The sequence below is a fragment of the Cordyceps fumosorosea genome (assembly GCF_001636725.1).
Source record: "Cordyceps fumosorosea ARSEF 2679 chromosome Unknown scaffold_10, whole genome shotgun sequence".
Taxonomy (NCBI): Eukaryota; Fungi; Ascomycota; class Sordariomycetes; order Hypocreales; family Cordycipitaceae; genus Cordyceps; species Cordyceps fumosorosea.
In genome coordinates, this window is record NW_017387310.1 from 349522 (window position 1) to 375369 (window position 25848).

General features: G+C 55.3%; 10 protein-coding genes across 10 annotated transcripts; 3 read left to right on the forward strand and 7 right to left on the reverse strand.

Moving 5' to 3' along the window:
• Nucleotides 1-1387: 1387 nt before the first annotated feature.
• Nucleotides 1388-3038, reverse strand: ISF_04609 (sublitisin-like protease; the record flags this gene model as incomplete). The annotated part of the gene is made up of 2 exons (XM_018848215.1): nt 1388-2614; nt 2667-3038. The coding sequence occupies 2 exons, from the start codon at nt 3036-3038 to the stop codon at nt 1388-1390; spliced, it is 1599 nt and encodes a 532-aa protein (XP_018704549.1).
• A 3011-nt stretch (nt 3039-6049) lies between these two features.
• ISF_04610 (beige/BEACH domain-containing protein) lies at nt 6050-13928 on the forward strand (the record flags this gene model as incomplete). The annotated part of the gene is made up of 4 exons (XM_018848216.1): nt 6050-12893; nt 12942-13099; nt 13147-13833; nt 13896-13928. 4 exons carry the CDS (start codon nt 6050-6052, stop codon nt 13926-13928), a joined length of 7722 nt encoding a protein of 2573 aa, XP_018704550.1.
• Nucleotides 13929-14474: 546 nt separating this feature from the next.
• Nucleotides 14475-14828, reverse strand: ISF_04611 (NADH-ubiquinone oxidoreductase 9.5 kDa subunit; the record flags this gene model as incomplete). The annotated part of the gene is made up of 2 exons (XM_018848217.1): nt 14475-14521; nt 14645-14828. The coding sequence occupies 2 exons, from the start codon at nt 14826-14828 to the stop codon at nt 14475-14477; spliced, it is 231 nt and encodes a 76-aa protein (XP_018704551.1).
• An 809-nt stretch (nt 14829-15637) lies between these two features.
• ISF_04612 (Oligosaccharyl transferase complex, subunit Wbp1) lies at nt 15638-17196 on the forward strand (the record flags this gene model as incomplete). The annotated part of the gene is made up of 4 exons (XM_018848218.1): nt 15638-15779; nt 15861-15971; nt 16035-16729; nt 16783-17196. The coding sequence occupies 4 exons, from the start codon at nt 15638-15640 to the stop codon at nt 17194-17196; spliced, it is 1362 nt and encodes a 453-aa protein (XP_018704552.1).
• A 243-nt stretch (nt 17197-17439) lies between these two features.
• ISF_04613 (Alpha/beta hydrolase fold-3) lies at nt 17440-18764 on the reverse strand (the record flags this gene model as incomplete). Its single annotated transcript, XM_018848219.1, has 2 exons — nt 17440-18617; nt 18674-18764. 2 exons carry the CDS (start codon nt 18762-18764, stop codon nt 17440-17442), a joined length of 1269 nt encoding a protein of 422 aa, XP_018704553.1.
• A 1206-nt stretch (nt 18765-19970) lies between these two features.
• Nucleotides 19971-21619, reverse strand: ISF_04614 (Major facilitator superfamily transporter; the record flags this gene model as incomplete). The annotated part of the gene is made up of 5 exons (XM_018848220.1): nt 19971-20138; nt 20204-20642; nt 20698-20939; nt 20999-21011; nt 21075-21619. 5 exons carry the CDS (start codon nt 21617-21619, stop codon nt 19971-19973), a joined length of 1407 nt encoding a protein of 468 aa, XP_018704554.1.
• A 723-nt stretch (nt 21620-22342) lies between these two features.
• On the forward strand, nt 22343-22807 carry ISF_04615 (Protein kinase-like domain protein; the record flags this gene model as incomplete). The annotated part of the gene is made up of 3 exons (XM_018848221.1): nt 22343-22425; nt 22497-22656; nt 22721-22807. 3 exons carry the CDS (start codon nt 22343-22345, stop codon nt 22805-22807), a joined length of 330 nt encoding a protein of 109 aa, XP_018704555.1.
• Nucleotides 22808-23281: 474 nt separating this feature from the next.
• On the reverse strand, nt 23282-24055 carry ISF_04616 (Phospholipase/carboxylesterase; the record flags this gene model as incomplete). Its single annotated transcript, XM_018848222.1, has 1 exon — nt 23282-24055. One exon carries the CDS (start codon nt 24053-24055, stop codon nt 23282-23284), a length of 774 nt encoding a protein of 257 aa, XP_018704556.1.
• A 399-nt stretch (nt 24056-24454) lies between these two features.
• ISF_04617 (hypothetical protein) lies at nt 24455-24814 on the reverse strand (the record flags this gene model as incomplete). The annotated part of the gene is made up of 1 exon (XM_018848223.1): nt 24455-24814. The coding sequence occupies one exon, from the start codon at nt 24812-24814 to the stop codon at nt 24455-24457; it is 360 nt and encodes a 119-aa protein (XP_018704557.1).
• A 20-nt stretch (nt 24815-24834) lies between these two features.
• ISF_04618 (hypothetical protein) lies at nt 24835-25234 on the reverse strand (the record flags this gene model as incomplete). The annotated part of the gene is made up of 2 exons (XM_018848224.1): nt 24835-24889; nt 25020-25234. 2 exons carry the CDS (start codon nt 25232-25234, stop codon nt 24835-24837), a joined length of 270 nt encoding a protein of 89 aa, XP_018704558.1.
• Nucleotides 25235-25848: the final 614 nt, after the last annotated feature.

Consider the following 25848-nt stretch of genomic DNA (forward strand, 5'->3'; position numbering starts at 1 on the left):
ATGATGCTTTCTTGCTGACGGCGCATGGATGGACCTTTGCTAGAGTTGAGCCGCAAGAAGCTCATCGATTTCGGGCTTCGCAGTGAGTTCTTTCCCGTCCCAAGACCGGAATTTTTGATTGGAGCGCGGGGATGCCAGCCGCTCCTCGCGGTCGCTGCACTCTCCGAGTTGCACTCGGATGACATGAAAGAACCGGTGAACATGGATCGTGATTTTCGTAGTTTCTGCCTCTGAACTGGGTAGAATAATGATTCCGATTCGCCTCCAGTTTCTTCATTCCTAGAATCTAGGTCGACCGAGCGATCGAGCCAATAGTCGCCATATGTGCAGCCAGCCAGAGGCGAGCTCCTCGGCAGATGGCCACCAAGTGCGTTCGGGTGCATGCGTCCCGAAATATCGGAATGATCGGCCCAGCTTCCATTTGCACGAATTGCTATGTCTCGCTTCTTTCCCGCAGTAGGTCCAGTGAATCGTACACTTCTCTGTCGACACAGATTGCTGTCCGTCTTTTCGATTGTAGCCTCGCTCTTATCGCCGTTGTAGGATATGACATCTGGGCCATTCATAAAGCTCTCGCTTCTCGTTAATCTTTGTCCGGAGATGGAAGTTGGAATGTCCATCGAGTAGGACTTGTCGGATTCTTCTCTGGCTCTTGAGAAGGAGACTCTCGCGGCGATGTGAGCATCTCGGTAAGCCGCATGCGGTTCGAGACTGGTTAGTCCTCGGATGTGGTTCGTAGCAACAGAGCCAGTAGACTTGCTTCGGCGTAGCGATGCACGATGCTCAAGCCTGGAATTATTTCGTCGAAACATGGCGATGGTCCAGCATGTAACAGGATATTGATGGCCCAAGCTTCAAAAGGGTAGCAGAGATAGAATGGCGAAATCAAAAGAACGACAACTATTAGCCAACAATAAAAACTAGATGGTACCGCACCCGTTGCTTCATGAAAAATCGCGCTTCGAGAATTTGCAGATGTGCATTAAATCATTCCATGCGGTCTAAACTCAAGCACTGAGGGCGTTTGTTGTCTGAGCCGGCCGCAGATAAGGAAGGTGCGGCCGAGATCCAATCCACGGCAACACCATACGTGTCAAGGGATTGGTAGCAGCCACCATGGCAATTGTTGTGCATGAGAAAGAATATTAAAAATAAAAAGAAATGTATTTCATCTGAGCTAGTATCCTCATCCATGCATTCCCCCGTGGGAGTCAAGTATCTATCCCGTATTGTAATTCAAATCAATCAAAAAACAAAACCTAAGAGAAACACCAGATGACTTGCAGTTTACATATTTAAATCAAGGTTGACAGTAGGAAAGCATCCGACACCACAATAGAGAAGTGGCTCATTCAGGATGATAGGATATTCGTGTATGATGAGGAATTTACTCCAGGTGGGAGAGGAAATCCTCGACCTCAGCATCGACAATGTGCTGGATCTTCTTGGCGAACTTCTCAGCCTTGCTGCCGAAGGTCTTGGCGGACTTGGTAATCTCGCCACTGACGACCTCGAACTCGTGCTGGATCTTGGTGTGGATGTTCTCGGTCTTGGACGAGGTGCGCTTAGCGTCGTAGCTGCCAGCCTCGACAATCTTCTTGTAGTCGTTGCAGCCAGCACCGTTCCAAGCAAGAACATTGGGGGATCCGGAGCCAACATCGCTAAGAGTGTTCTTGGTACCAATGTTGATGATGCTCTCCTTGAGCTCAGCGGGGGTGATGGCGGCAACAGCGTACTCAGAGTCGGCGGCGGGTTGGAGGGACAGGTAGTAGGCGAGGAGACCGCAGATGTGGGGAGAGGCCATGGAGGTACCAGAGATGGTGTTGATGGCGTACTTGGAGCCGATCCAGGTGGACTGAATGTTCAAGCCAGGGGCAAAGATGTCAGTGCACTTGCCCGTGTTGGAGAAGTAGGCACGGCTGTCATCAATGGTCGAGGCCCCAACAGTGACGGCCTTCTTAGCGGCAGCAGGGGAGTAGTTGCAGGCGTCCGCGTTATCGTTACCGGCAGCGACGGCAAAGTGAAGCCCCTTGTCGACGGCAGCATCAACAGCCAAGTCAAGCAGGGTAGTCTTGCCACCACCGAGAGACATGTTGGCGACGGAGCCCTTGAAGCCCTTGCGCTTACCATCCTTGGCCAGTTGTACCTGCTCCTCGTGCTTCTTGGCAGCCCAGTCAACTCCCTTGATGACATCCGACATAGTGCCCGAGCCGTTAGAGCGAAGGACCTTGACGGCGTACACGTTGGCCTTCTTGGCAACACCGTACTTCTTACCGGCGATAGTGCCAGAGCAGTGAGTGCCGTGGCCGTTGCCGTCCTCATCCGCATCGCCGTCAGGAGCAGTGTAACCCCATTGGGCACGGCCCTCGAAGTCGACGTGATCGATGTTGGTGCCAGTGTCAATAACGTAGGCATCAACACCCTGACCACCCTCCTCGGCGTACAGGTACTTGTTGAAGGTACTGAAACCCAGAGTATCGCGGTGAGAGATACGAGCAAGGCCCCAAGGAGCCTGCTTTTCCTCCTCATGCTTGCAGGTGTCATCAGTGACAGCATGCTTGGTGGTGACGGGGACGGTGGTGTGGACAATGGAGTCCCGTTCAATGGCCTCAACCTAAAATCAGAGTTAGATGGTGATCTGCGGCGGCCATCAAGAGAATACGTACGTCGGGGTGGTTGCGAATCTGCTCAATGACGGCGTCGTCAAAGTGGCCAGAATAACCACGGAAGCCAGAGCCAAGATCAAAGCTGTGCTTCATACCGGCAAAAGCATCCTCGACGGAGTCGAAGAGACCGCGCTTGCGGAGCTCAAGACGCTGCTGCTCGCCATCGCTGTGGATATCCGAGACCCAGGCATGGTGGGACTTGGCCTTGGGCTCATCGACGTGGTCCTTGAACTTGATGATGTAGGCGCCAGGAATAGTGTTGGCGTTGGTGGCATCGAGGATCGGGGCAGAGTCATGGTGGATGGTTCCAATCTTGAAGGACGATGCCTGGGCGATGGCGACCACGGAGAGGGCGGCGACGACGGACTTCATGATGTAGGTAGGCTGCGCTCACGAGTGCAGACGAGTGGATGACGCGGGCCGGCCTGCGATGGGTGGTGTTTCGAAAGAAGCGAGAAAATCAAGACGAGGAAGAGGAAGAAGAGGAAGGGGAGTGCTGGATGTCGGAAAGGGCCAGCGAGATGAAGAGCAGAGATGGAAGATGATGAAGGAAGACGGAGGTTGTGTTGAGGGAAGAGAGGAATGAGGAAGAAGCGGAGGAGGATGACGAGCGAGGTGCTCCGAGGTGTTGATAAGGGCGGAGCACGGGCTGGGCGCGGTACATCCATTTTTGTGGCGTGTTGGTATGATGGGAAGTATCTGCCATTGCCGCCTGTTTGGCCAGGCAGCGCTGTGGGCTGGACGAGTGACGCATCCTCCACAGGGCGCCAGCCGAAGCTTACTGGGGTCTTTCGGAGGTTTGGGGGCTTTCGGGGACCAATGGAGAAGCTGCTGCGCCGAGACCAGCGGCACAAGAACTCCCCCGCACCTTGTCACGGATGTCCAGCCAGGCGATGTGATAGTCGCCAGACTCGTCGAGGGTACTTTTAGAAGCGCATTCTTTATGGCTCTTCATCTCGTACATAGTACAGGTAGTTCAGCCGCAAGCGTACTCTCTGACCAGCTGGGCTTGTTGGTAGCTTGTTGATACCAAGGTCGTCACCTGGCCAGAGTGAGACAGCCCTGGTGCAGATACCCCAGCTGCAACGCTGCTTTAAGGGGGGCGATGCCGGGAGTGCTACCCGCACCGGAGACAGCCAGTGGTCGTGCGATGGTACCTGTACCTAAGACCAGCTGCCCGTACGCCTTGCAATGGCCTGCAATGATAAGTTAATAAGCTCTGCAGATCATAAGAAATAAAAACTTAATAATATACTCAAAATGAAATACCTTACTAAACCTCTCTCCCAGTCGCAATTAACTTTTGGAGCCAGCGTTGACGCAGCTACTCCCGCGTGGTGGCAACTTGGCTCGTGCCTGAAACTCTCCGGTCTCGCCTCACAGGCCGCCTTTCGTCTATCATACTCTGGCTGGTTCTGGCCCCCCGTCTGTGGCGGCCTGTCTCGGTTTTCAAGCGTGAGTGGGAGGCCCCTGGAATTTCCATTTCTCAACCAGTCATCTTTCTTGACATGTTTTTACGATTATTATTCTACGATTTTTTCCTCGTGCCACGGTTCCTATTCCGTCAACAAAAGTAGATCTGCAGGACATGACGTTTCTGGCCGCAAGGCACCCATCCGCGTGACTCGTCAGATGCGGAGAGGGAGCCTAGCCGTCGGGTTATAGCGGCGACGGCGCTAGTCAAAAACAGCGCTGGCACCTTGCAGTGACAACCAGGTCAACCAGGCCAACCAGGCCATCACGGTTCCTGACGCGAGTGAATAGGTACGTTCTTTATTATTGTCATGCCAACAAAGACTGAATTGTTTGCTCAATAACCCCTATTCCTTTTCATAGCAGCGACCATATTCGCTCAGTTTGCCCTTCTTTATCATGGTCCTTTGATCACTACTAGTCGTCATGTTGCAGCCGATGGCAAGTTGACCCAAGTCGATCCCCAGTTTCCCGTCCCTCACCTGATGGCGGTCCTTGGTCACCAGGTTGGCAGGCTCCCTAGCGAATGGGCACGTGCCGCTCATGCCGCTCTCAACACATTAACCGCCTTGCGGCCGTATTTATTGGTGAGTCGTAATCGTCCAGTAAAACAATGTCTTGCACTGCCATGATCTTCCGATTCGCGTCGCTCCCTTGCTTGGCCGGCCCATTTCTTTGCAGTCCAGCGAGATGTATCCGTGCTGTACGTATCCATATTCTTAGATCACCGCACTCGGCGACCGAGTTCACAGCGAGCCGCATGTAACTACTCGGCCTCCAGCCCATCGCTTCTCGCTATCAACCAGCAGACTACACTACCTACATAGGTAGGTATCATTATATCTACAATCTTCGTATCAACACTCTTAAATTATCCGTATCGCCCCGCATTGCGCATCGTGCTAGGCGAACGAGGCCGTAGATGAGCAGCATTGCGCATCTACTTATTAAGATAGTGCCTGTCTGGTCATGCTCTATCCGTCGCCATGCGACCTCCCCGCTTTCTGCATAGCTCGACCGTGATGAACGATATCTTCACACTTACCGATCGAATTCCTGTTGGTACAGAAACTGCATGTTATACTCATCCAAGCCTGGCATATTTGGCGGTAGCAGGTGTCGGCATGGGCAAGCACAACAACACAATTGCGCGCATAACAGCATGATGGCCCTTTTCTCGACTCACCACCCTAGAGCGCAGTTAGACCCCTCGTGGCTTTTTACCATGTAAACTTGACCGTGAGGCTTCAGCTGCCAGACCTGCATCATAGCTTGCGTGATACCGACTTACCCTAGACATCTTCCAAGCTGGGTCTTATCCGCAGTAAAAGCCCCCTACTCAGCGGCTTGAGAAGCGAAAAATCAGCATGAAAGCGTTTGCAAACCCAAAACACCATGAAACGCTCGATATGTCTTTATTTTCTCCCATCCCGAACCGTTTCACTTCAACTTCGGGACCAGCGCTCCGCCTCATTGTGGGCTCGCCTAGTCCAATGTGCTGACAGGCCTAGTTAGTTACTGTGTGGTGCCACGACACTACCTACGTCAGGTAGCTCCATCGGTCTTGAATCGTGCACCGCAAAGCTCCAAAATCCCACATAGGCGCCCGTATTCCTCATCACAGCTCGTTTAATGCGGCGATTCAGCTTATCGGCCCCTCGAGACAGCGCCTCTTTTAAGAACTCGACAGCAGCCCGACGGTGTCCGCCTTGATATTGTGCTTTCCTCGTATCAAAAGAACGCAAATGTGCAGTGCCCCGCGCAACCGAGCGAACACGAACCACGACAATTCCGACCTCGCTTCGAGCAACTCCATGCAGCCATCGTCAATGTCTTTCCTGGGCCCGTAAGGGGGTCATGGGAATATTCGATTGGCATGTACTGAGATAGAGCTGCACAATCCAGTCACCATGTCGGCAAACACGAGACGGTACCGGTCCTCGACCTCCGCGTCTACACCAGCAGCGGCCAATCTGAAATCTGTTCAAATCCTGCAGGCTCTGCTTGATGGTCTGGCTAGCCAGATCAATACCTCTGCGGGAAATGGCTACCCCCAAGCACTTCAGCTTACCAGCAGTCTCAGAAATGTCGCGGAGCAAATCTCGTCCTCCAACACAGCTTCGCACCAGGATGCCTTTCGGCTAGCTGGCGGCTTCGAGGCCGTCCTCAATATCCTGAGAAGCTTCTCCGGATTCTACGACCCCGATAAACGCTCCAACAAAGAAATGACCACATTGTTTCAACTGCTCGGCGCCACGCTTGACGTCTTCGCCGCTGCCTTGCACAGCCACTCTGGCAACAAGCGATTCTTCAAGTTTCGTGTCGAAGGCGGTGGATGGGAGGCTCTCGAGCAGGCCATTGCCAGCATTGGTCTCGGCGGCGTCGAACCGAATCCCTGGGTCAGCTGCCACGTTTTCGGAAAGCTTTTTGCCTTCTGCCTTGGAGACGATGCCATCGACCTCCTCTTCCAGTCGATCGCCGAAACCCTGCGCCATGACAACGAACGAGCTACCGACAATGCGGACGAGACAGAACCGGATGACCAGTGGGATCTTGTTCTCGCCAAGTCTATGGAGTCAATAGGCCCCAAGGTCCGCGAATTGGTGCAAATGACGACTCGAGTTCATTATCCAGAGGTGCTCCGTGCCCTTGTCAGCTTTTGGTCCTCTCTCCCCCGTGACGACGAAACTGCCGCCACACCCGCATCTCTCTTAGTCCTCGAAACTATTCTCCGCGCTGCTGAGGTGTTGACGTATAACTGTGCCGCGATTCACTCCACAGGTGTCATGTCCCAATTTCTTCGTGTCGCCTTCTCCCCCAACGCAACCCTCTCCGATTCCGAGCGTAAAAAGATCCTCGCCATTTGCCGCCAGCTCATGTTCTTTGGTGTCGATAAACCCGCTGACACTCAGTTTCTCCTCTCCGTACCCGGATCGGAGGCCTCCGAATTCTGCCTCGAAATGATGGGTAGATATCATGGTCCTGCGTTTTTCAATTTTGATCTCTCCTTGTACGGCCACTCGTCTCTTGAGCTTCCCAGTCTTGGCCGCCCGTTCCCACCGCAGTCTTCGCCTGGCTACACGTTCACAGCGTGGGTATGGATCGACAATTTCGACCCGTCCACCCATACGACCCTGTTCGGAGCCTTTGACGCCTCTCAGACGTGCTTTGTGCTCATGTATCTGGAGAGGGATACACACAACTTTATCCTACAGACGTCTGTGTTCTCCAATAAACCCAGCATCCGTTTCAAATCTACTCAGTTCCGCGAGAAGCAATGGTACCACATCGCTATTGTTCACAAGAGGCCCAAGACCATGACAGCAAGCCGCGCTGCCTTGTATGTCAATGGCGAATTCTGCGAGCAAATGCGATGCAACTATCCCATGACCCCGCCGCTCTCTAATAACAGCAGTGAAAGCTTTGCATCCTTCAATTCCGGACAAAACAAGACAAATCCCGTACAAGCCTTCATCGGAACACCGAGGGAGCTATCTAGCCAACTCGGCACAGGCCTAGTGTCTTCGCGATGGTCATTGGCGTCTGCACATCTCTTTGAAGACGTTCTTGGCGACGATTTCTTGGCTGTTCATTATGGCCTCGGACCCCATTATCATGGCAATTTCCAAGACACGCTGGGCGGCTTCCAAACCTATGAGGCATCCGCCCAGCTGGGTCTTCGTAACGAAATTGCGCGCTCTGGAAAGGACGAAAGCTCCGACATCTTAAAAGCGGTCCGAGACAAGGCGAGTGTGATATTGCCCGAATCAAAGGTCTTGCTCAGCATTCTTCCCTCTGCCACACTTCCAGAAAATGTTCAGTTTCTGGACACGGGTCTCTTGCGCTCCCTTCCCCGTTCCGCCGCGCGAGCTCTCTTCATGGCTTCGAATAAAGACGGCGCTCCTTTAGCTATCAATTCAGCCGTTCCCAACATCGCCGATGCTCTCTTCAAGCCCCAAGGAATTGCATCCTTCCGAGGTAGCCCGACAATCGCACTGCCGTCGTACCTCGACGAGAACCTTTGGCGCCTCGCGGGATTTACCTCTCTGGCGCTGAAGCTACTGGAAAGGGCCACATCTGTCGACGAGACCATTCGATCTCTGGAAATCATGTTCCACTGTATTCGTACAAGCTGGAGAAACAGCGAAGCTATGGAACGTGATAATGGCTACAGCATTCTTGCCATGCTGCTACGATACAAAATGGGCTACACGGGCGGATTGGCTACTGAATTCTTCGCCATCAAACTACAGCTTTCTGCCGAGGAGCGGGACAGTCTGGCCTTTAGAGTCTTGAGCCTGGTACTTGGATTCGTCGGGTACAACCACAAGAATCCTCTGGATTCACTGATTGTCAATTCCCTTGCCTACCGTATCTTGCTCATCGATCTGGATCTCTGGCGCAAATCGGCGCCGCGCATCCAAGAGCTTTACTACAAGCAATTTGTTACGTTCGCTGTTAATAGCAAGCATCATGAGTTCAACAGCAGGAGACTGACACGTATGCGGATTGTTAAACGTCTGCTAGACGCGATGAAGGGCGAAGCTATCCCCGAAGAAGTTCTACCACACTTCATGCACACGTTTGAAGTGCTGGTGAAGTCTTACCTTGGCCCTGAAGTTATGCGATCACTGTCGTTGTTCATTACATACGCATTCCATGTGCCAGGCCCCTTAACGTCTAGAACGTCGCGTGCTCTTTCTTCGCTTTCGAGACCGACAACACCAAACTTGATGAGGAGGCAAACTGGTGACGGTAGTGGTGCAAGTAGTCCACTGCCGGGGGTCAAGTATCTCACCAAGAAGCAACTCGGTACCTGGGTGTTGAGCATTTACACTCGCATTCTGTGCGAGAAAGGAAATTTCAACACCATGCGCAAATTTGCCAAGACGGTCACAAATAAGTGGCTGCTTTACTTGCTTGCCGAAAATGACAAGGATATTCTTCTTCAAGGCGCGACCATCCTGTCGAGGCTTCTGGTTGCCCATGGCTCGGCATATACTTCAAAGTTTGCCAGCAAGTCTGCCGGATTCGCGATTATGGCGAACCGATTAAAGCGCTTCTGGTTCAGCGCTGCACTTTGGCCAGTGGTACTGAGCCTACTGTTTGGTGTCGATGTAGCCGACCTTGACACGGACAAGTGGCTTGATACTGCGTACCTACTGAGCGTCTTCGGTGGTCGCAAGGTGGTTTATCCTGATGCCTTTGTCATAGTCACCTCTATGCTTCAGCATGGCCTGAACGATGTTCTCAAGCAAGACAACAATGTATCGGAATCAAGCCTTGACCCGGGATCTCGGCCAGCATTGTCGAGTGAGTCTGCAAAGCCGGACATAGACGAAGTGACACGATCATTACAGACCGGGCTGAGTTTGGGACAGCATGCACATCCCGCTTTCCTGCAAAGAGTGCTACAACTATTTCACGACCTCTACGAAAAATCCTCGGATTTCAGAGACTTTGCCTTGACGTCGGACTGGATAAGGCTCATCTTTTCGATGCTATATCCAGTAGTTGTTAGCAGCGACGCCGTGACGCCAGATGTCGAACTGCACTCTCGAGACTCGTCTTTAAACTTTGAAGGCAGCGACGTTATCATTCGACCAATAGGGTTGGCCTCTGGGCGCCCTGCGCCAATCGTACGGACCACCAGCGTTGATTTGAGTTCCACGCCGCAGTCAACGCCCCCTAAAGGGACTCTTCTCAAGCGCGCATCTTCATTTGTTCTCCTTACTACACAAACCGCGCAAGAAGACGAGAAGCAACAAGACTCCGTGAGCCGCCCGCTCAGCAGCAATGGGCAGTCTGGTGCTCTTGTTGACAGCCTACTTGGCCTTGCGATCAACGTCTTTCTGGACCAAATTTTCAAGCGCAAGGAGTTCTCCGGATTTGGGCTCTTCACCAAGGTGCCACCGGGCTTCCAAGAGCACCAGGCCTACTTTGAATCCTTTATCCTGAAGAGAATCGTCTCAAGTTCAACAGAACTCGTCATGTCTAACCAAGCCATGTTGTGCGAGCCTAAGCTGATTACCAACATGGCACGGCTTTGTCTGCACTTGACGGAGGCTGTCTTTGAAGGATGGTTCATTGATGGCGCCGAGGTGCTCATCGATTTTGCAGGGATGCTCCTAGAGTATCTGCAGCGGCCAGATATCGCAAGCCTGAAAAGCGTGAGACTCTGCAGCCAATCCGTCACACTCATTCGTACCTGTCTACTGCGTGTTATTCTGTTGAAGCTATCCGATCTCGACAGGCCGGAAACTACAGATGGGGCTGCCGCCGCGTTCATGAGTAAACTAGCCTATTGGCAAATGTCAATCTTGGGCTGCTTCGTGGCGGAAGATGAGTACCTGAAGCTCCTCTGGTATCAACTATACACGAAGCTTGTTGATGAAAGGGGCCCTGTTCGGCGGTCGGCTGCTAGTTTTCTTCGCATCCTGCTGGTTGCGAAGCCTGACGAGTCGTCAGCTCTCATTCGTTCGTTTATGGTCCCCGGACAGAAGCAAATTGTCCATGACTTTAAGAAAATCACTGAGCTAGATGATGACGTGTTCATTTCCTGGGTGGACCAGAACCGGCCATCCCTTGATTTGCTATTCTTTGGAGGCATGGCCAAGATATGGGAGAATTTCGTCAGCATCGAGAACATGCGCACACAGGAGACTGCCAAGACCCGCCTCTCGAAGCGAAAAGACAAACTGAAGCAGTGGTACGTTGAAGGCGCCTCAAAAGACAAGCTTCTCGCAAATCACGAAATTGGAAACAGCGCTTGGATGAAGAGCATCTACAACTCTGAGCACTTCAAGTACCAGCGCATACTTCAAGACCAACAAGATGATCTTTCGTTCCTTATCTCGGCATACAAGAAAATGGAAATGGACTTGAGGCGACCTGGTGCAGTCTTCAGCGACCCTAAGCCCCTGAAATGGAAGCTGGACCGGACCGAGGGGCGCAACCGAATGCGTCTGCGATTGCTGCCAGATTTCTCTACAGACATGGAAAAGTATCGCTCCAAGGAGAAGGGAGTTGCTGCAGCAAACTTGCGAACTAACACAGCTGCGGGCAATTCGCCGGGCACCGCCCCTGCTACGCCAACACTGACCGCGGCGCCGGTGACAGGTGCTGCTGGAGCCACTGTGGAAGCTGAGGGCGAGCTTGCTTTGGAACAAGAGGATGCCGGGTTTGCACCGGAAGACGACTTTGAGCTTATTGAGGATCCCAATGATGCCCATGACCTAGACGAGAACTTTGAGGACAAAAACCGCAAAGTCATGCGCCGACTAGAGCAGGGCGACCAGGTCCAAGCGGCCTACAACGTTTCTCGCGTCACCGGGCTCGAGGCTTGCGAAGGAATCCTCATCATCGGCAAAGATGCACTATATATGATGGACAATGTGTTTCAGACGTCGACCGGGGACATCGTCAACGTCTGGCAAGCCCCGATGGAGGAGCGCGACCCATTTACGCGTATTGTCACGGGAACCAAAACTCTGGAGAAGCGACAGACAGCCGGAAACCGTGATCAAGAGTCCAGGCATTGGAAGTGGCAAGATACTATTAGTATTTCGAAGCGGCGCTTCCTCTTCCGTGACGTCGCTATTGAAATCTTCTTTACAGATGGCCGTAGCTATCTCCTTACTGCGATCAACACGACCGTTCGAGACGAAATGTTTACCAAGATGCTATCCAAGGCGCCACACACCAGCGCAGCCCATGCTCTGCCCAACCCAGAAGATGCGTGGAGGCTAGAAGCGTTGAAAAACTTTGACGAGTTGCAGCAAGGTATCGGCTCCAAGATAGGGACGCTGTTCAACACGTCACCGTGGAATCCGCTCATGAAGCGCTGGCAAAAGGGCGAAATGTCCAACTTTCACTATCTCATGATGGTTAACACCATGGCTGGCAGAACTTTCAACGACCTGACCCAGTACCCAGTATTTCCTTGGGTTCTCGCTGACTTTACGAGTGAGGAGCTGGACTTGAACAACCCCGCCAGCTTCCGTGACCTGTCCAAGCCTATGGGTGCTCAGACTCAGGAACGAGTACAGGGCTTTGTTGAAACGTACAATGCTCTGAAGGAAATTGAGCAGGCGCCATTCCACTATGGAACACATTATTCGTCTGCTATGATTGTTTCATCCTACCTCATTCGTCTGCCGCCGTTTGTGCAGTCATACCTGTTGCTGCAAGGCGATAGCTTCGACCATGCCGACCGACTGTTCCAGTCAATCCCCGACGCTTGGAAGTCAGCATCCTGCCGAAACAAGACGGACGTCCGAGAGCTCATTCCCGAATTCTTCTGCTTACCCGAGTTTCTGACCAACGTGAACGGCTATGACTTTGGCCGGCGACAGAGCAACGGCGTCAAGGTTGATAATGTCGTTCTACCACCGTGGGCCAAGGGCGACCCCAAGATTTTCATTGCCAAGCATCGCGAGGCCCTGGAGAGCCGATATGTGAGCGAGAACCTCCATCGCTGGATTGACTTGATCTTTGGGTTCAAGCAGCGAGGTGAAGCGGCCGTGGAAAATTTGAACGTTTTCCATCACTTGTCGTATGCCGGCGCGAGCGACCTGGACCGCATCACGGATGCGAATGAGAGAGCCATCACTGCGGGCGTTATTCACAACTTTGGGCAAACGCCGCACCAAGTGTTTACCAAGCCGCATCCGCCGCGTGAAAATGCAAGATGCCCTGTCAGGCGGCTTGACTCGTCCGTACAGGCGCTCATGTGTCTCCCGAACCCATTAATAGGTATGGTGGCCTGATGATTGTCAACGGATATTTGCTTACATTTTCAAGAATCTCATGAACGAGTGGCCTCCTTGATTTACGCACAAAAGCTAGATCGATTGCTCTGTGCCTCGCCGTTCCGCCTCAACTTGCCACCGTATGACAAGTTTCTTGAGTGGGGTTTTGCCGATAATACAGTGCGCTTCTTCTTCAGTGATAATCGAAAGGTAAGATCTAGTATCATAATGGCAAGAGAAAAAGCTAACGTGAGCAGCCGGCTGGTCTATTTGAAAACCTCCACATTGGGCAAATCTCATGCGCTTGCTTTGCCGACTCCAAAACTCTCATCACGGCTGGCGAAGACTGCGTCGTTTCGGTGTACAACGTCATCACAATGCCCAACAAGCCCGTGGAGCTTGTCCCAAAGTCCAGCTTGTTTGGACACAAGACACCAATCACGGCCATTGCCGTCAGCAAGTCGTTTAGCACCTTTGTCAGCATCTCGGCGGATGGCCAGGGTCTACTATGGGACTTGAACCAGCTTACGTTTATCCGCAAGCTGCCGCTTGTGCGTCCCGTAGAGTGCGCGAGGATCAATGATGTGTCGGGCGAAATCCTTCTCTGCTCCGGCCCGAGCGTCATCCTGTACACGCTCAATGGGTCTGTCATCATCGACCAGAACGTGTGTCCTGACGCAGACGACTACGTACACACGTGCGCATTCTATGAAGGGGCTGGCAACGAGTGGCTGGAGAACCAGCTCATCTTTACAGGTCATAGCCGCGGCGTCGTCAACGTCTGGCGCAAGAGCCATGCTAGGGGCAAGTGGTCCTTGGAACACCTGCGACGCCTGGACCACATTGATTATAAGACGGAGCGGCGCGACAATGTTAGCGCGGGCATCACATGCATCAGCCCGACCCCTAACTGCCTATACACAGGAGACGAGGACGGCAGAGTTGTAAGTCACTCGAGAACCTGATTTCTCTTCCCATCAATGGAGACTAATATTTCTGGCAACAGTTTGAATGGAACTTTGTAGGAAGAGATCGATAGAGAAAGTCCCTCCAGAAGGCCTCCCTTCGTAGACGTCGCGGCTGTGTCGACGGGAGGGGAGGGAGCGAAGATGACGTATTGGAAAGTGGGGAATAGAAGGGGAGATTTTGGATTTTTCATAGATTGGTTCACATTGACACAGGGGAGAGATACTGCGTGCATAGAAGCATTGATTTTCTGTATGGGCTTGGTTTTGCACAGCGCAGCTCGGATCCGATCGAGCATGAGACGGTGTGTGTACAAAAGAAACAGCATTGGCGCTTTCAATTGAAGTTGTTCTGGTTTCAACTCGTAAAGAACTGTATACAGACTTTGAGAGAAAAAAGGCGAGAGATGGAGGATTCCGAAAGATGTGATGTATCTTGAGTTCCTCTCGTCCGTATAGATGTATTGTTACAGAGTCTTCCTCCGCTGATCAAATGGTGTTCCTTGTGACCACCCAAGTGCACTAACTACCATCTTGATTCCACCAGATAGCAGCTTTCAGCAATCGCCAACGTTTCCCCAGCTTTGTATATGTATGCGCTTTTCAAGTTTGTTTCTGTTTTACTCGTCGTCGTAGCCCGTCAGTTGCTTACGGGGACCGGTAGGGACTGTTGGCGGATGAGGATGTTAGCCAAATCAACACGGTTACAACTCCTCTCGGCTCCGTATCGCGCAGCAACGGGGAAAGCCAGGCGCGGAGAGGGAGGGACGGGGGAGGGGCTCAGACGCACCGGGATAGGTGACGGGGATCGGGGCCGGGTCGACGTCGCCGAGCCAGCGGCGGATAGGCGGGCCGATCGGCATGGCGAGGGGCCCGGCTGCACCGATGACGACGGACCAGAAGAGCGCGGGTTTCTCACGGGCGGCCCAGCGGCAGTACTTGAGGGGCGTCGACCAGAAGAGCGGCGAGGACATTGTGCTGAGAACGAAAGAGAGCGTGTGTTAGCTGTGAGGCTGGGCTGGGATTTTGGCTGCGCGGCGTGAGAGGGGTCGTGGGTCGGCGATTGATTGACGGGTAGGGACGTACAGAGGATAACCGCGGCTGCGTCGTCGAGGTTCGTGATAACGGATGGGATGGTTGATTGGGGGAGGCTGTTGAAGCTCGGGAAAACGTCGCAGTCGGGCGATTTAACGACGTTGCTATTGGATGGTTGAGGTGGTGGACCCATATTTTCTAGGATTGGGAGGGTATACTGTGAGTGCAGCACGATTACGCTGGGAGTCGATAGAAGACGTGGAGGCATTTATTATTTAAATAGATTGAACTGAAATGCTTGGATTTTGTCAATTGGTCCTTGGACTAATCATTTGAGGACGGCTGGTTGTTGATTGACTGGCTGCCAGCGGTGACTGAGAATCAAGAATGATGGTCAGGCAATACACAATGTACACATGTACAGGTTGTAATCATTTAAAGAGCATAGTTGAATGCATAAAAATGTAATCTGTATGAATTCTCACATCACGTCAATATTCTCATTCGATGTCTCTTCATCTTGACATCGTCTCTCCACTGCAGCGACCAGGGAAATCGCGCTAAACCTAAATGGGCAGCCAACCAGCCAAGGCTACGTATCCAATCCAAACCCCAAGAGCTCCTTGAAGCTTCCTACGTGGAACATATTAACACGCCTCTCTGCCCACGTCCACCTACCACGCAGCCCTTATTTTCTGTTTCTTGTCGTTCCTTTACTCCCTTATTCAACTGCAAGACTCGGATTACCATGCGGCTGTCGCTGAGCGTGGTCATTTCTGCCCTTGCGGCGGCCACGTCGGCGCTGAGCACCACTGGGTCCCGCCTGCTGGTCGTTCTCGACGACGTGGCTGATAAGGCGGCATATGGAAAGTTCTTTGGGGATCTGGCCGGTGAGTTTTGACCGTGACTAAAAGTCAAGGACGATCGATGGTACAATTGAAAGATGGCTGACGCATTGGCTTCGTCACCAGCCCGCGGCTTCGACATCAACTACGAGACGCCCAGAAGCGACAAGCTGAGCCTGTTTGATCTCGGCGAGCGCAAATACGACCACCTCATCTTCCTACCCACAAAGGTCAAAGGTACTGCCTCAAGTCACTGCACCTCTCGCACCCAACCCGCCTGCTAACCGCCGTCGCCCGCAGCGCTCGGCCCCAACCTGACGCCGAACCTGCTCGTCGACTTCGTCAACGCCCAGGGCAACATCATGGTGGGTCTGTCGTCGACAACGCCCACGACCAACTCCATCGTGTCGCTGCTCGCGGAGCTCGACATCAGCCTGCCCGCGGAGCGCACGGGCACCGTCGTCGACCACTTCCACTACGACGCTGTGTCGGCGCCTGAGACGCACGACGTACTCGTGCTCGACGCGCCCGCCGCCCGCGAAGGCGTCAAGCCCTACTTTGCCCTCCCCGGCGACGCCGTCCTCGCCGTGCCGCATACCGCCGGCCACGTCCTCGGCAACAGCCACCTGCTGACCCCGATCCTCCGCGCGCCCGACACGGCCTACAGCTACAACCCCAAGGAGCAGGCCGCCACCGTCGAGCCGGACGAGCTCTTCGCCGCCGGTCGGCAGCTCGCCCTCGTCTCGGCCCTCCAGGCCCGCAACTCGGCCCGCGTGTCGGTCCTCGCTGCCGAGATGCTCCAGGACAAGTGGCTTGACGCCACCGTCGCCAAGGTCGACGGCCCCAAGAGCAAGACGGAGAACAAGGAGTTTGCGCGCCGCATCTCGGGCTGGACCTTCCAGGAGATTGGTGTGCTCCGCGTCAACGACGTCGAGCACCGCCTGGTCGGCAGCAACGAGCCTAACCCTAGCCTCTACAGAATCAAGAATGATGTGGTATGTTGGTGATTAGAGAAGCTGCGTAGATCGTTGCTAATAGTTTATGCCAGACATACGCCATCTCGCTGTCCGAGTACAGCTGGGACAAGTGGGTTCCGTTTGCCATTCCCGATCAGGACGCGCTGCAGCTAGAGTTCTCCATGCTGTCGCCCTTCCACCGCCTGAGCCTGGCCCCCGTCGGCAAGACGGCCGACGCCGCCACCTACGGCGTCAAGTTCACGACGCCCGACCAGCACGGCATCTTCAATTTCCTGGTCAACTACAAGCGGCCCTTCCTGACGAGCATCGAGGAGAAGCGCACCGTCAGCGTGCGCCACATGGCCCACGACGAGTGGCCGCGCAGCTACGCCATCTCGGGCGCCTGGCCCTGGATCGCGGGCATCGCCGCCACCGTGTCCGGTTTCGTGGCCTTTTCGGCGCTTTGGATGTATAGCAAGCCTACGGAGACGAAGAAGACGCAGTAGAAGGGACAACATAGAGAAAATGGTTGACAATGAATAGAAGTGGACTTTTTGCAATGTGAACGGAAGCAATTGGTTGTTGTGCTGGATCTCGTGTCTGTTTGATATGTAACAAAATGGCACGGCTTGTATTTTTGTACACTTGATAAAAACGAAGTAGCTAATGTGGTTTGGGTTGTAGGTGAAGCTATGATATCGAAAGGCGATTCTTGATACGGTTTAGAGCACTACTGACGTCCAGCATGGTCAATCTCGAAGTGACGACATGAACGTCTGCAGGGCACGCCACGTCCCATCACCGTGATACCCGACAGCCTCGTCCAGGCCCGGTTGCACATGCGCCTCACGCACGCCGACGGCAAACACCCTGGCCTCCGACTCGACCACCGCAAGCCGGGCCTTCATGTCGGCCTCGTCCTTCCCCTCGCCGCCCACAACCACGATCGTCGCACCCGCGTACTCGACTGCAAACACCTTGGCGTCGCGGTACATGATCTCCGAGTCCGACGCCGTCACCAGCAGCCTCTTGACCAGCGGTTTACCACACTCGGCCTCGTCCGTCGTCGCGAACACGCGCTCCCAGACTTGCCGCGCGCCCTCGGCCGCCACGACCTCGCACCACACCTCGTCCACGCGCGGCCTCAGCACCGTCACGCGCCTGGCCACGTCCGCGCCGTCCAGGAAGTCGCACTCGCTCGCGCCCAGGCTCGCCGCGTCCGTCCACGTGAACCACGGGGACAGCAGCACCGCCGCGCGGAGCTGCTCGCCCCCAAAGCACAGCGGCGGCGCGGACGGGGAGGGTTCAATTGCATGCGCGAGCAGCGAGGCCATCAGGTGCGCGCCAGCGCTGTCCCCCGCGAGCACCAGGTCCCCCGGACGCACGCGCTCCACGTCCAGCAGGTGGCGCAGCGCGGCGACGCCCTGCACGAGCTGCGCCGGGTACTGCGCGGCCGGACACAGCGCGTACGTGAGGAATACGAGGCTGCGCGCGGCGCACCCCCGCGCGACGCCGCGCGCCAGCGGGACGTGCGCGGAGGGCACCAGCGGCTCGAGGTAGCCGCCGCCGTGCGCGTACAGCACCACCGGTCCTGCGCCGGGGGTGTCAGCCAGCCAGGGCCCGGAGAAGAAGTGCAGGGTCGGCGGTGGCACGGGCTGGCCGGTCGCCGGGTTAGAGGAGGAGGCGGGGTCGACGGGGGCGAGGACCTCGCGGTGCTCGAGGCCGTGGGCGCGGTGCTTGGCGGCGTAGGCGCGCAGCGAGGCGTTGGTGGTGCGCGCGTGGCCGGCGGCGTAGGTGATGCGCTTCTGGCTCCGGAAGGCGTTGGCGGCGTGGATGCCGGCGAGCAGCGCCTTTTGCCGCCAGTGAAGGGCGCGCTGCGGGTGGTGGGGGAGGAGGAAGCGGGCCAGCTGGTAGGCGAATACGATGGCTGTTTTCATTGCCTTGTCAGTGATGGTTAGGACGAACGAGGTCGAGTCAACTCACGATACAGGAACACGATCCCAACGATCTTCACCTTGTCCCAGGCCGTCAGCGGCTGGGCGCCTATAATCTCGAGATCTTCTTCAGTTATCATGTTGTAGCCCAGACATGGAGTGATAGTCGAACCTGGCAAGTTGAACAAAAGAGCGATAGTCTTTTTAAAGAGCAGACTTGAAGTGTGCTTGTTGGAGCAGACAAAGAGGCGGTCACTGACAAACGACGCGCTCAAGACAAAGGCAAACAAAGTCGGATATCTGTGGAAACTCTGGGCGACTGGTCAATGCATTTCAGATATGGGTATGTGAAAGCCATTCATTCTTTGTATCGGATTTCAAAGAATTTTCGTTAGATAATTCCTGACTTTAGAGTCTAACATGCGATGCAGTGACCAGATCCAAGCAAGATATGGGCTGAGCGCAGTCGCGAGTAAAACACTACACATTGCAGCAGGATGTTCACCGATCAAAACTGGAAGAAATCATTTTCAAGTCAAGCGTATTGTATTTTCAAGCCGCATCACCCTTATCTCTCAATCCGACATCCCTGCACAGTGCACGACCGATCATGTCCATGTTAGTTCGCTACCCTTCCAACATACGCGTCGGCGCATCGAGTCAGCATGTTCGTCCATTCAATGACTGTGAAGCTGTGGGCTGTGGGCTGTGCGAAACCCGGCCCCGAGCGGATACGATCACCAGTCACCACGGCTCAAGGTAAATTATTCGTCCGGGTTGCGGTGGTGGTGATGTCGGTCAATCCCGGACTATTGCTTCGTCTTTGTCGGCAGTAGCCGGTTGCGCTAGGCTAAGCATGCAAGGCGCTATAGAGGGAAACCTTGGGCCTCTTCGTGCGCATCTGCGGTTGATGTGGCTTGGAGTTCCCTGCTGGTGGTTTAAGGCTGTGGTCGTTGTTCGAAAGGTCGTCCTTCCTTTTCGACTGCTCGACTGGGAACGGGGCCGTCTTAGTAAATAGTCGAGAGAGCCACGGTACGAGACAGAAATGAGTCACGACGACTTGATAAAAGAAGTGATGCTGATATATGAGCCTGGCTGTGGCTGAAGCTCATTAGTGCCTTTGTGAGTTCGCCTCACTCCGCGAGGTGTGGTGGCCACTTGGGTTGAGGAATGATGCTGAACACTGCAACACACCTGCAGCATTACATCGCGCCATACATCATGCGATTCGAGAAGAAGGAATTAAGAGAAGAAGAGGAGAAAAGAAATGGATAGAGTGGGCGTTGGGTATCACTGAAGGCCTGAAAAGAACTGATCAAACATCATAGTCTATAATCTGCATCACTCTATACTTTGACAAACACCTTTTTGTTGACTCTGAGTCTTGCGATGAGCACCAAAAACGCCGAGAAGAGACTGAGAGAGCCGCCGTACAGCATGGCAGGTCGGTATGCTGTGAGGCCCTTTTCCGCGCCACCAAAGGCTTCGAGCAGATAGCCGGCAATGGGAGCTCCCTGCCACGGTACGTTAGTTTTTTTTTCTCTCCAGAGCGACACGGAAGAAGAACGAGATGGCATACCATGAGATACCCGCCTATCCACCCCGTGATGATCATGCTCATCACCATGCCCACGCGGGCGCTGCCGAAGACGTTGCTGGCCACCGTCGGCATCGTGCAGAAGAAGCCGCCGTTGGAGAGGCCGTTGACGACCACGAACAGCGCGAGCGGCGCCAGCGTGGTCGACGCCGGCCAGATGGCCAGCATGCTGAGCGCCGTTAGCAGTAGCGAGATGAGCAGCACGTTGACGGCGCCGAGTACGTCGCAGAGCCCGCCGCACAGGACGCGGCCCGCGGCCGAGGACAGCGTGAAGCCGGCGACGAGGCCCGCGCCGGTCGCCGAGGACAGCCCGAGCGAGTCGGCGTAGAGTGGGAGAAAGAAGGGAGGCACGTAGAGCGGGAAGGTGCCGATGGCGGTGGCGGCGCAGATCAGGACGAAGTCGGCCGACTTGAACAGGGTCCTGGGGCGTCTGAGGTTAGTGGGGAGAGAGGAGAGCAGAGGAGAAGCAAACGGACCAGTCGATGAATTTCCGCCGAGGGAGGCGAGTGCGCTCCTTCATGATCCAGGCGGCGGGAAGGCCGGTGGCGAGGGTGGTGAGGCCGAGCACGCGGTAGGCCATGGCGAGGCCGATCTTGTCGATGAGGGGGTCGAGGGCGAAGCTGATGGCCGCGCCGCCGAGGCCGCTGCCGGCAAAGATGAGGCCGTTGGCCAGCCCCCTCTTCTTGCTAAAGTACTGCGACGGGATTGCCGTGATGACCTGAGAGAATGTGCGTTAGTGGCATCTTCCGCCAGAAGTCAAAACCCTTGCCAACTCACGCAAAAGATGAAGCTATCCCGACAACGATGGTTAGCAAGCTTCCCCCGCATCACATCGCCGGCGTTGATAGCTCACCTCGCCCCGAGACCAAACATGACGCCCGACGTCACAAACAGCGCGCCCAGGCTCTTCGTCGCCCAGCCGCTCAATATCTCGCTGCCGCCCATGAGCGCGACGCCCGCGAGCGCCGTCCTCCGCGGGCCCAGGCGCTGCAGCAGCCAGGCGTTTGCCGTCGCGCACAGCGAGACGGTGGCGGCCTGCAGAGAGCCGATGAAGGAGACGACGGCCGGGCCGGCGAGCCCGTCGCGGACGAGCACGCGCTGGACGACGCCCCAGGCGTAGGTGGTGCCGACCCCCCACCACATGAGCACGCAGCCGCTGGCGACGATGGCCCAGCCGTAGCCGCCGTCGGGCGCGGCCGAGTCGACGGCGCGCGAGGCGGCGAGGATCTCCTCGTCGGTGTCGGAGGAGGAGGTGCCGGAGCGGGAGGGGAGGCCGGCGGTGGGTTTGGCGCGGCTGGTGATGCCGCCGCCGGTGCTGGTTCCGGTGGGACGGCTCGAGGCCCAGCCGACGGCGTCGGTGAGCTCGACCGAGGTGGTTGCGGTGGCCGTTGCAGACATGGTCTCAGATTGCTGGGGTACCAGACATTGGGGGAGATTCACAGCGACTGGCGTGCTCTGCCATTTTTTAAGGAAAAAAGTGAGTCAGGTGGGAATAAAGTTTTGATGGAGATTGGCGCCGGTCGCGGCCGTTGAAGAATGTCATTCGCTAAAAGGCTAATAAAGGGCGCGCCTCCATGAGGCTACCGACCCCCAACTTATTACTAACCAGAACAAATTTCAACTTACATAATACTCCGCACTTCTACAGATACCCGACTTTGTTTGCCTTTGTCTTGAGCGCGTCGTTTGTCAGCTGCCTGAACCAGTATGGTTACCTAACTTACAAGGGGGAAAGCTACTGTACAGTATGTCGCCAGTGGGCCACTTTCCTTCGTACATCAGCACATCAACTCCACCATGGCCACCATAACGGCATCGACCATGGTATCTGGGCAGGCCGTTGCACGATGGAATACATCATGCACACCGCTTCACTACGATACGGTTGAACTACAATCGGCTAAAAGGAAAGTGCCCAACGCAACAGATATGTCGGGTTCGAAGCGGCACTGTGCAGGCAAGCACCAACGACGACTCACAGCACACGACCGCCGGCGAGCGGAGGGATCCCTTCTCGGGCTGATACGACAGCATCATAGGAGGCGCCGTTTTGTGTCGCCGATTACCTGGACTAAGCTTCACTTGGAGCTCTCAAGTGTCTCTTTCACATACCGACAGGTGATGAACGCGGGACAATACGACCGCTCCAACATCGTGCCCGCCCACGATAACAGGGCAGAACAGGGCAAGATGAAGCTGGTTGAGTATTTGATCAAGAATAAAATCCGTACTGAGCACACGGGAGTGCAAGAAGATGGAACAATCTAAGCCGTAGGAACGTCTTTGTCGACGACGACTGGAACGTGACGCGCATCATCGACCTCGAGTTTGCGTGCGCCTGGCCGGTTGGGTTCTGGCAGACGTCGTACTGGCTCGGCGCAGATTTCATTGACGAGATTGACTATGATAAACTTGCGGCTCGCCATGTGCAGTTCGTAGGTCTCGTGAAAGAAGAAGAAAAGCACAACCCTTATAGAGGGGATAAGAACCACTCTCCAGCAATATGCAAACAGCCTGGGAGAGAGGCACGTTTTGGATCAGCCTGGCGCTACGAGATCCAGTGGCCCTCACGGCGGTCTGTTTTAAGCATGTATTACCACGCTACTTCGACTTTCCTGAAGACGAGCTCAATGATGGAGAATATTTCGCGTTCTGTTCGCGTTTCTGGTCTCCAGAAATACCAGCCATCATTGAGCGCAAGCTGCAGGAAAGAAAGGCGTATCTGGACAAACTCGTACAAAGGGTTTACTCCCTCCTGAGATATCCCCAACCCGGGGTACATACCGATCTATCAGCCTTGTCGTGGGGGTCAGCTAAGGAAGGCGTATTTGACCCACAGACTCGGTTTGTCAAGTACACTTCTAGAGCAACGGGCACTTATAAAGCAACATGAGCTCTTCTAATGCTATGACGAAAAAAGACCATCTTGAGTAGCCGTTGTGTGGATTGTCGTCCCTGCACTAGACGGCTCTGCTCCGTCGAACCGACCGCCATGATCCTCCAGCACTAGCCAGAAGAGTCACCTGTCCTGCCTGCTGCCCAGCATTGCACGATCTGCGGCTAGTCGTGTGCCGTCTGTTGCACTACCTTGTTCAGAAACGCAATCGCATCGTCCATGCCAGTCGGCGCGTTGAACCAGTGCCCTCCATTGGGGTACTCCCTCCACTCGCCCCGCGCCCCGAACTCCGTCATGATCTCGCGCAGGCGCCTGCCGTTCTGCACCGTCACCAGCGGGTCGTCCACGCAGTGCTCCAGCAGCACCGGCGTGCCCTGCAGCACCTTGTTGTGCGCCGGCGCGTCGGCCAGGTCGCCCAGCGCCGCGCGCATCCCCGCGAGATCGCGCCCCGCAAACGGGCATCTGCACGAGAAGCCGAGGAACGCGCCCAGCCTCGCCTCGGCCGTCGGCACGTCGAGGTTGAACAGCGTGTGGATGCCCGTGGCGGCGCCCATGCTGATGCCCGCCAGGATGACCCGGTCCCAGCGGCCGCCCAGCGCCGCCGCCTCCTCCGCCAGAATCCTCCGGATCTCGGGCACCACCTCCCGCAGCCCCTCGGCCTGCAGCTCCTCGCGGGCGGAAAAGTCGCGCGTGTCCCAGACGTCGAACCACTGCGGCCAGGTCTGCTGCGGCTCGGAGGCGCAGCGGCGCGTCGGCGCCTGCGGGAAGACCCAGCGGAAGGAGGGGAACGCGCCAAAGAGGGAGAGGCCGCGCGAGCCGGCGGAGTGATCCAGGGCTCTGATGAAGTTGTCGGTGTCGTCGCCGCGCCCGTGGAGGAAGACAACGGCGTGGGTGTGCGCTGACGTGGTCTGGATCGTTGTCGCTTTGATGTTCGTCATGGCGGTGGCTCGGAAGGATGTGATTGAAGGTAAGTTGGAAAGAGAAGAGAAACAAATTGGGGTAGGGGGGTTGGAAGAGAAACAAAAGGCCAAAAAAAAAAAGCTTTTGGGTGAAGTTGGGAAGTTGTACAAATAAGGCTGGGCTGCTGCCTGCAAGTCATGGTGACACCCACGACCCTGGCCATTAGGAGGCGTCCGTTTGCCGCGCGCTATGCAAACTTGACCTTGCCCAACTATTGAAAAAATTTGAGGGGGGAAAAAAGGATCCTTCATGCTAAACAACAGGATAATTCAGACATTTTAAAAGACAAAAAGCTCAACTGCGCAGGAAAATGGGGGGAAACTGAAAAGAAATGGCAGCCCAGAGGACGGGCCAAATATTGCGCTTGATGCCTAACATTATGGCCGGCTCCAATTTCCGTAGCCGCAGGGCGGCAGCACCACAACGGGCCGTTTTCCGCAGTATCCTCGCTTCCAAGCGTCCAGATTCAGTTGATGTGGTCGATGTGCTTTGGCTGTCTTTGGGGCAGCCTGAGGATGGGGATGTGGTCTCGGGCCCGGCACGGGCATCTCGGGCACTGCTTGAACCGGGGCAGGAACCGGAGCAGGAACCGGAGCGGGGTTCGGAGTGGGACGGGGCACCGGGTGGTGCTCGTTATGGCGAGGGGGAACTGGCTTCAACCCTCGGCGGTCCCACTGCGGCTCACCTTGGGGAACGTATCGGGGGTCCTGGTAGATGCCCAAGTCTCGACAGCCCATGCTGGGACCATACTGGTAATTCATGAGGCAGCAGTTGGGATGCGGTGGGTGTCGGACGGGGGTCCCGATCCAGTACTATCGCGAGTTGTTAGTCGGCGACTCTCCGAAGTGGCGAGAGGTGGCAGTGTGCCCCAAAGGTAGGCATCTCAACCTTGCGCAGGAATGGGAGGGCAAGGGATAGCTACATGGTGCAAGGCGAACTTACCTGAGGAGGGGGATCTTGAGGGTGAGGATGGGGAGGGTGAGGGTGAGAATGGGGCGGAGGAGGGTAAGGATGGGGAGGAGGAGGGTAAGGAGGAGGGTGATGTTGAGGAGGAGGGTGATGTTGAGGAGGAGGTTGATGTTGAGGAGGAGGTTGATGTTGAGGAGGAGGGGCATACCCAAACGGCGGTGGGTGGATGTAGTTGTATCTCGGGCCATACATGATGGATGGCGAATGGCGATGAATTTAGGAGAAAGATGCTTTTTCTAACATGGGAAGACGACGCAGAGTCGTGAGCAAGTTTCCATCACTTATTTAACCCCATGAGCCTTATTGTTCCACGATGGCGACTCGCCCGTTATCGAAACTGGGAGTCGTCCAAGTGGGAGACGCAGGCCGGCTCCGCCGTGGCCAGAAACTCGTCGCTCTATGGGCCAATCGCGGGAAGCAGCTCAGGGGGGTAAGGATGTGAGTCTTGGGATGATTTCTCTTCGCAGGAGATGCAAAGGACAAGAATAGTCGTTTGTGCCCTCCTTGAGCGACCCGGGTCCAACACCACCACCACCAACCACACGACTTGGCCTCGAAAGGCGGCCGGCCGCCCAACTGCGGAGGCGCTGCTGCCACACCCACACAGCCAACAAGCAAGCAGGCGGATAGCCGCTCGGGTTTGCAATTTTTCGGTCTGACCTCGGCAATTCATGCTGTTTATGTGTATGTATCCTGGAGGAGTCGCATTGCTGGTCGAGTGGCACATGGCGGAGCGCATCTCCCTAGTCTTGTGGCTGCGACTATGCAAACGACGGAGAGACGGCAAGGACGTGGCGTTTGC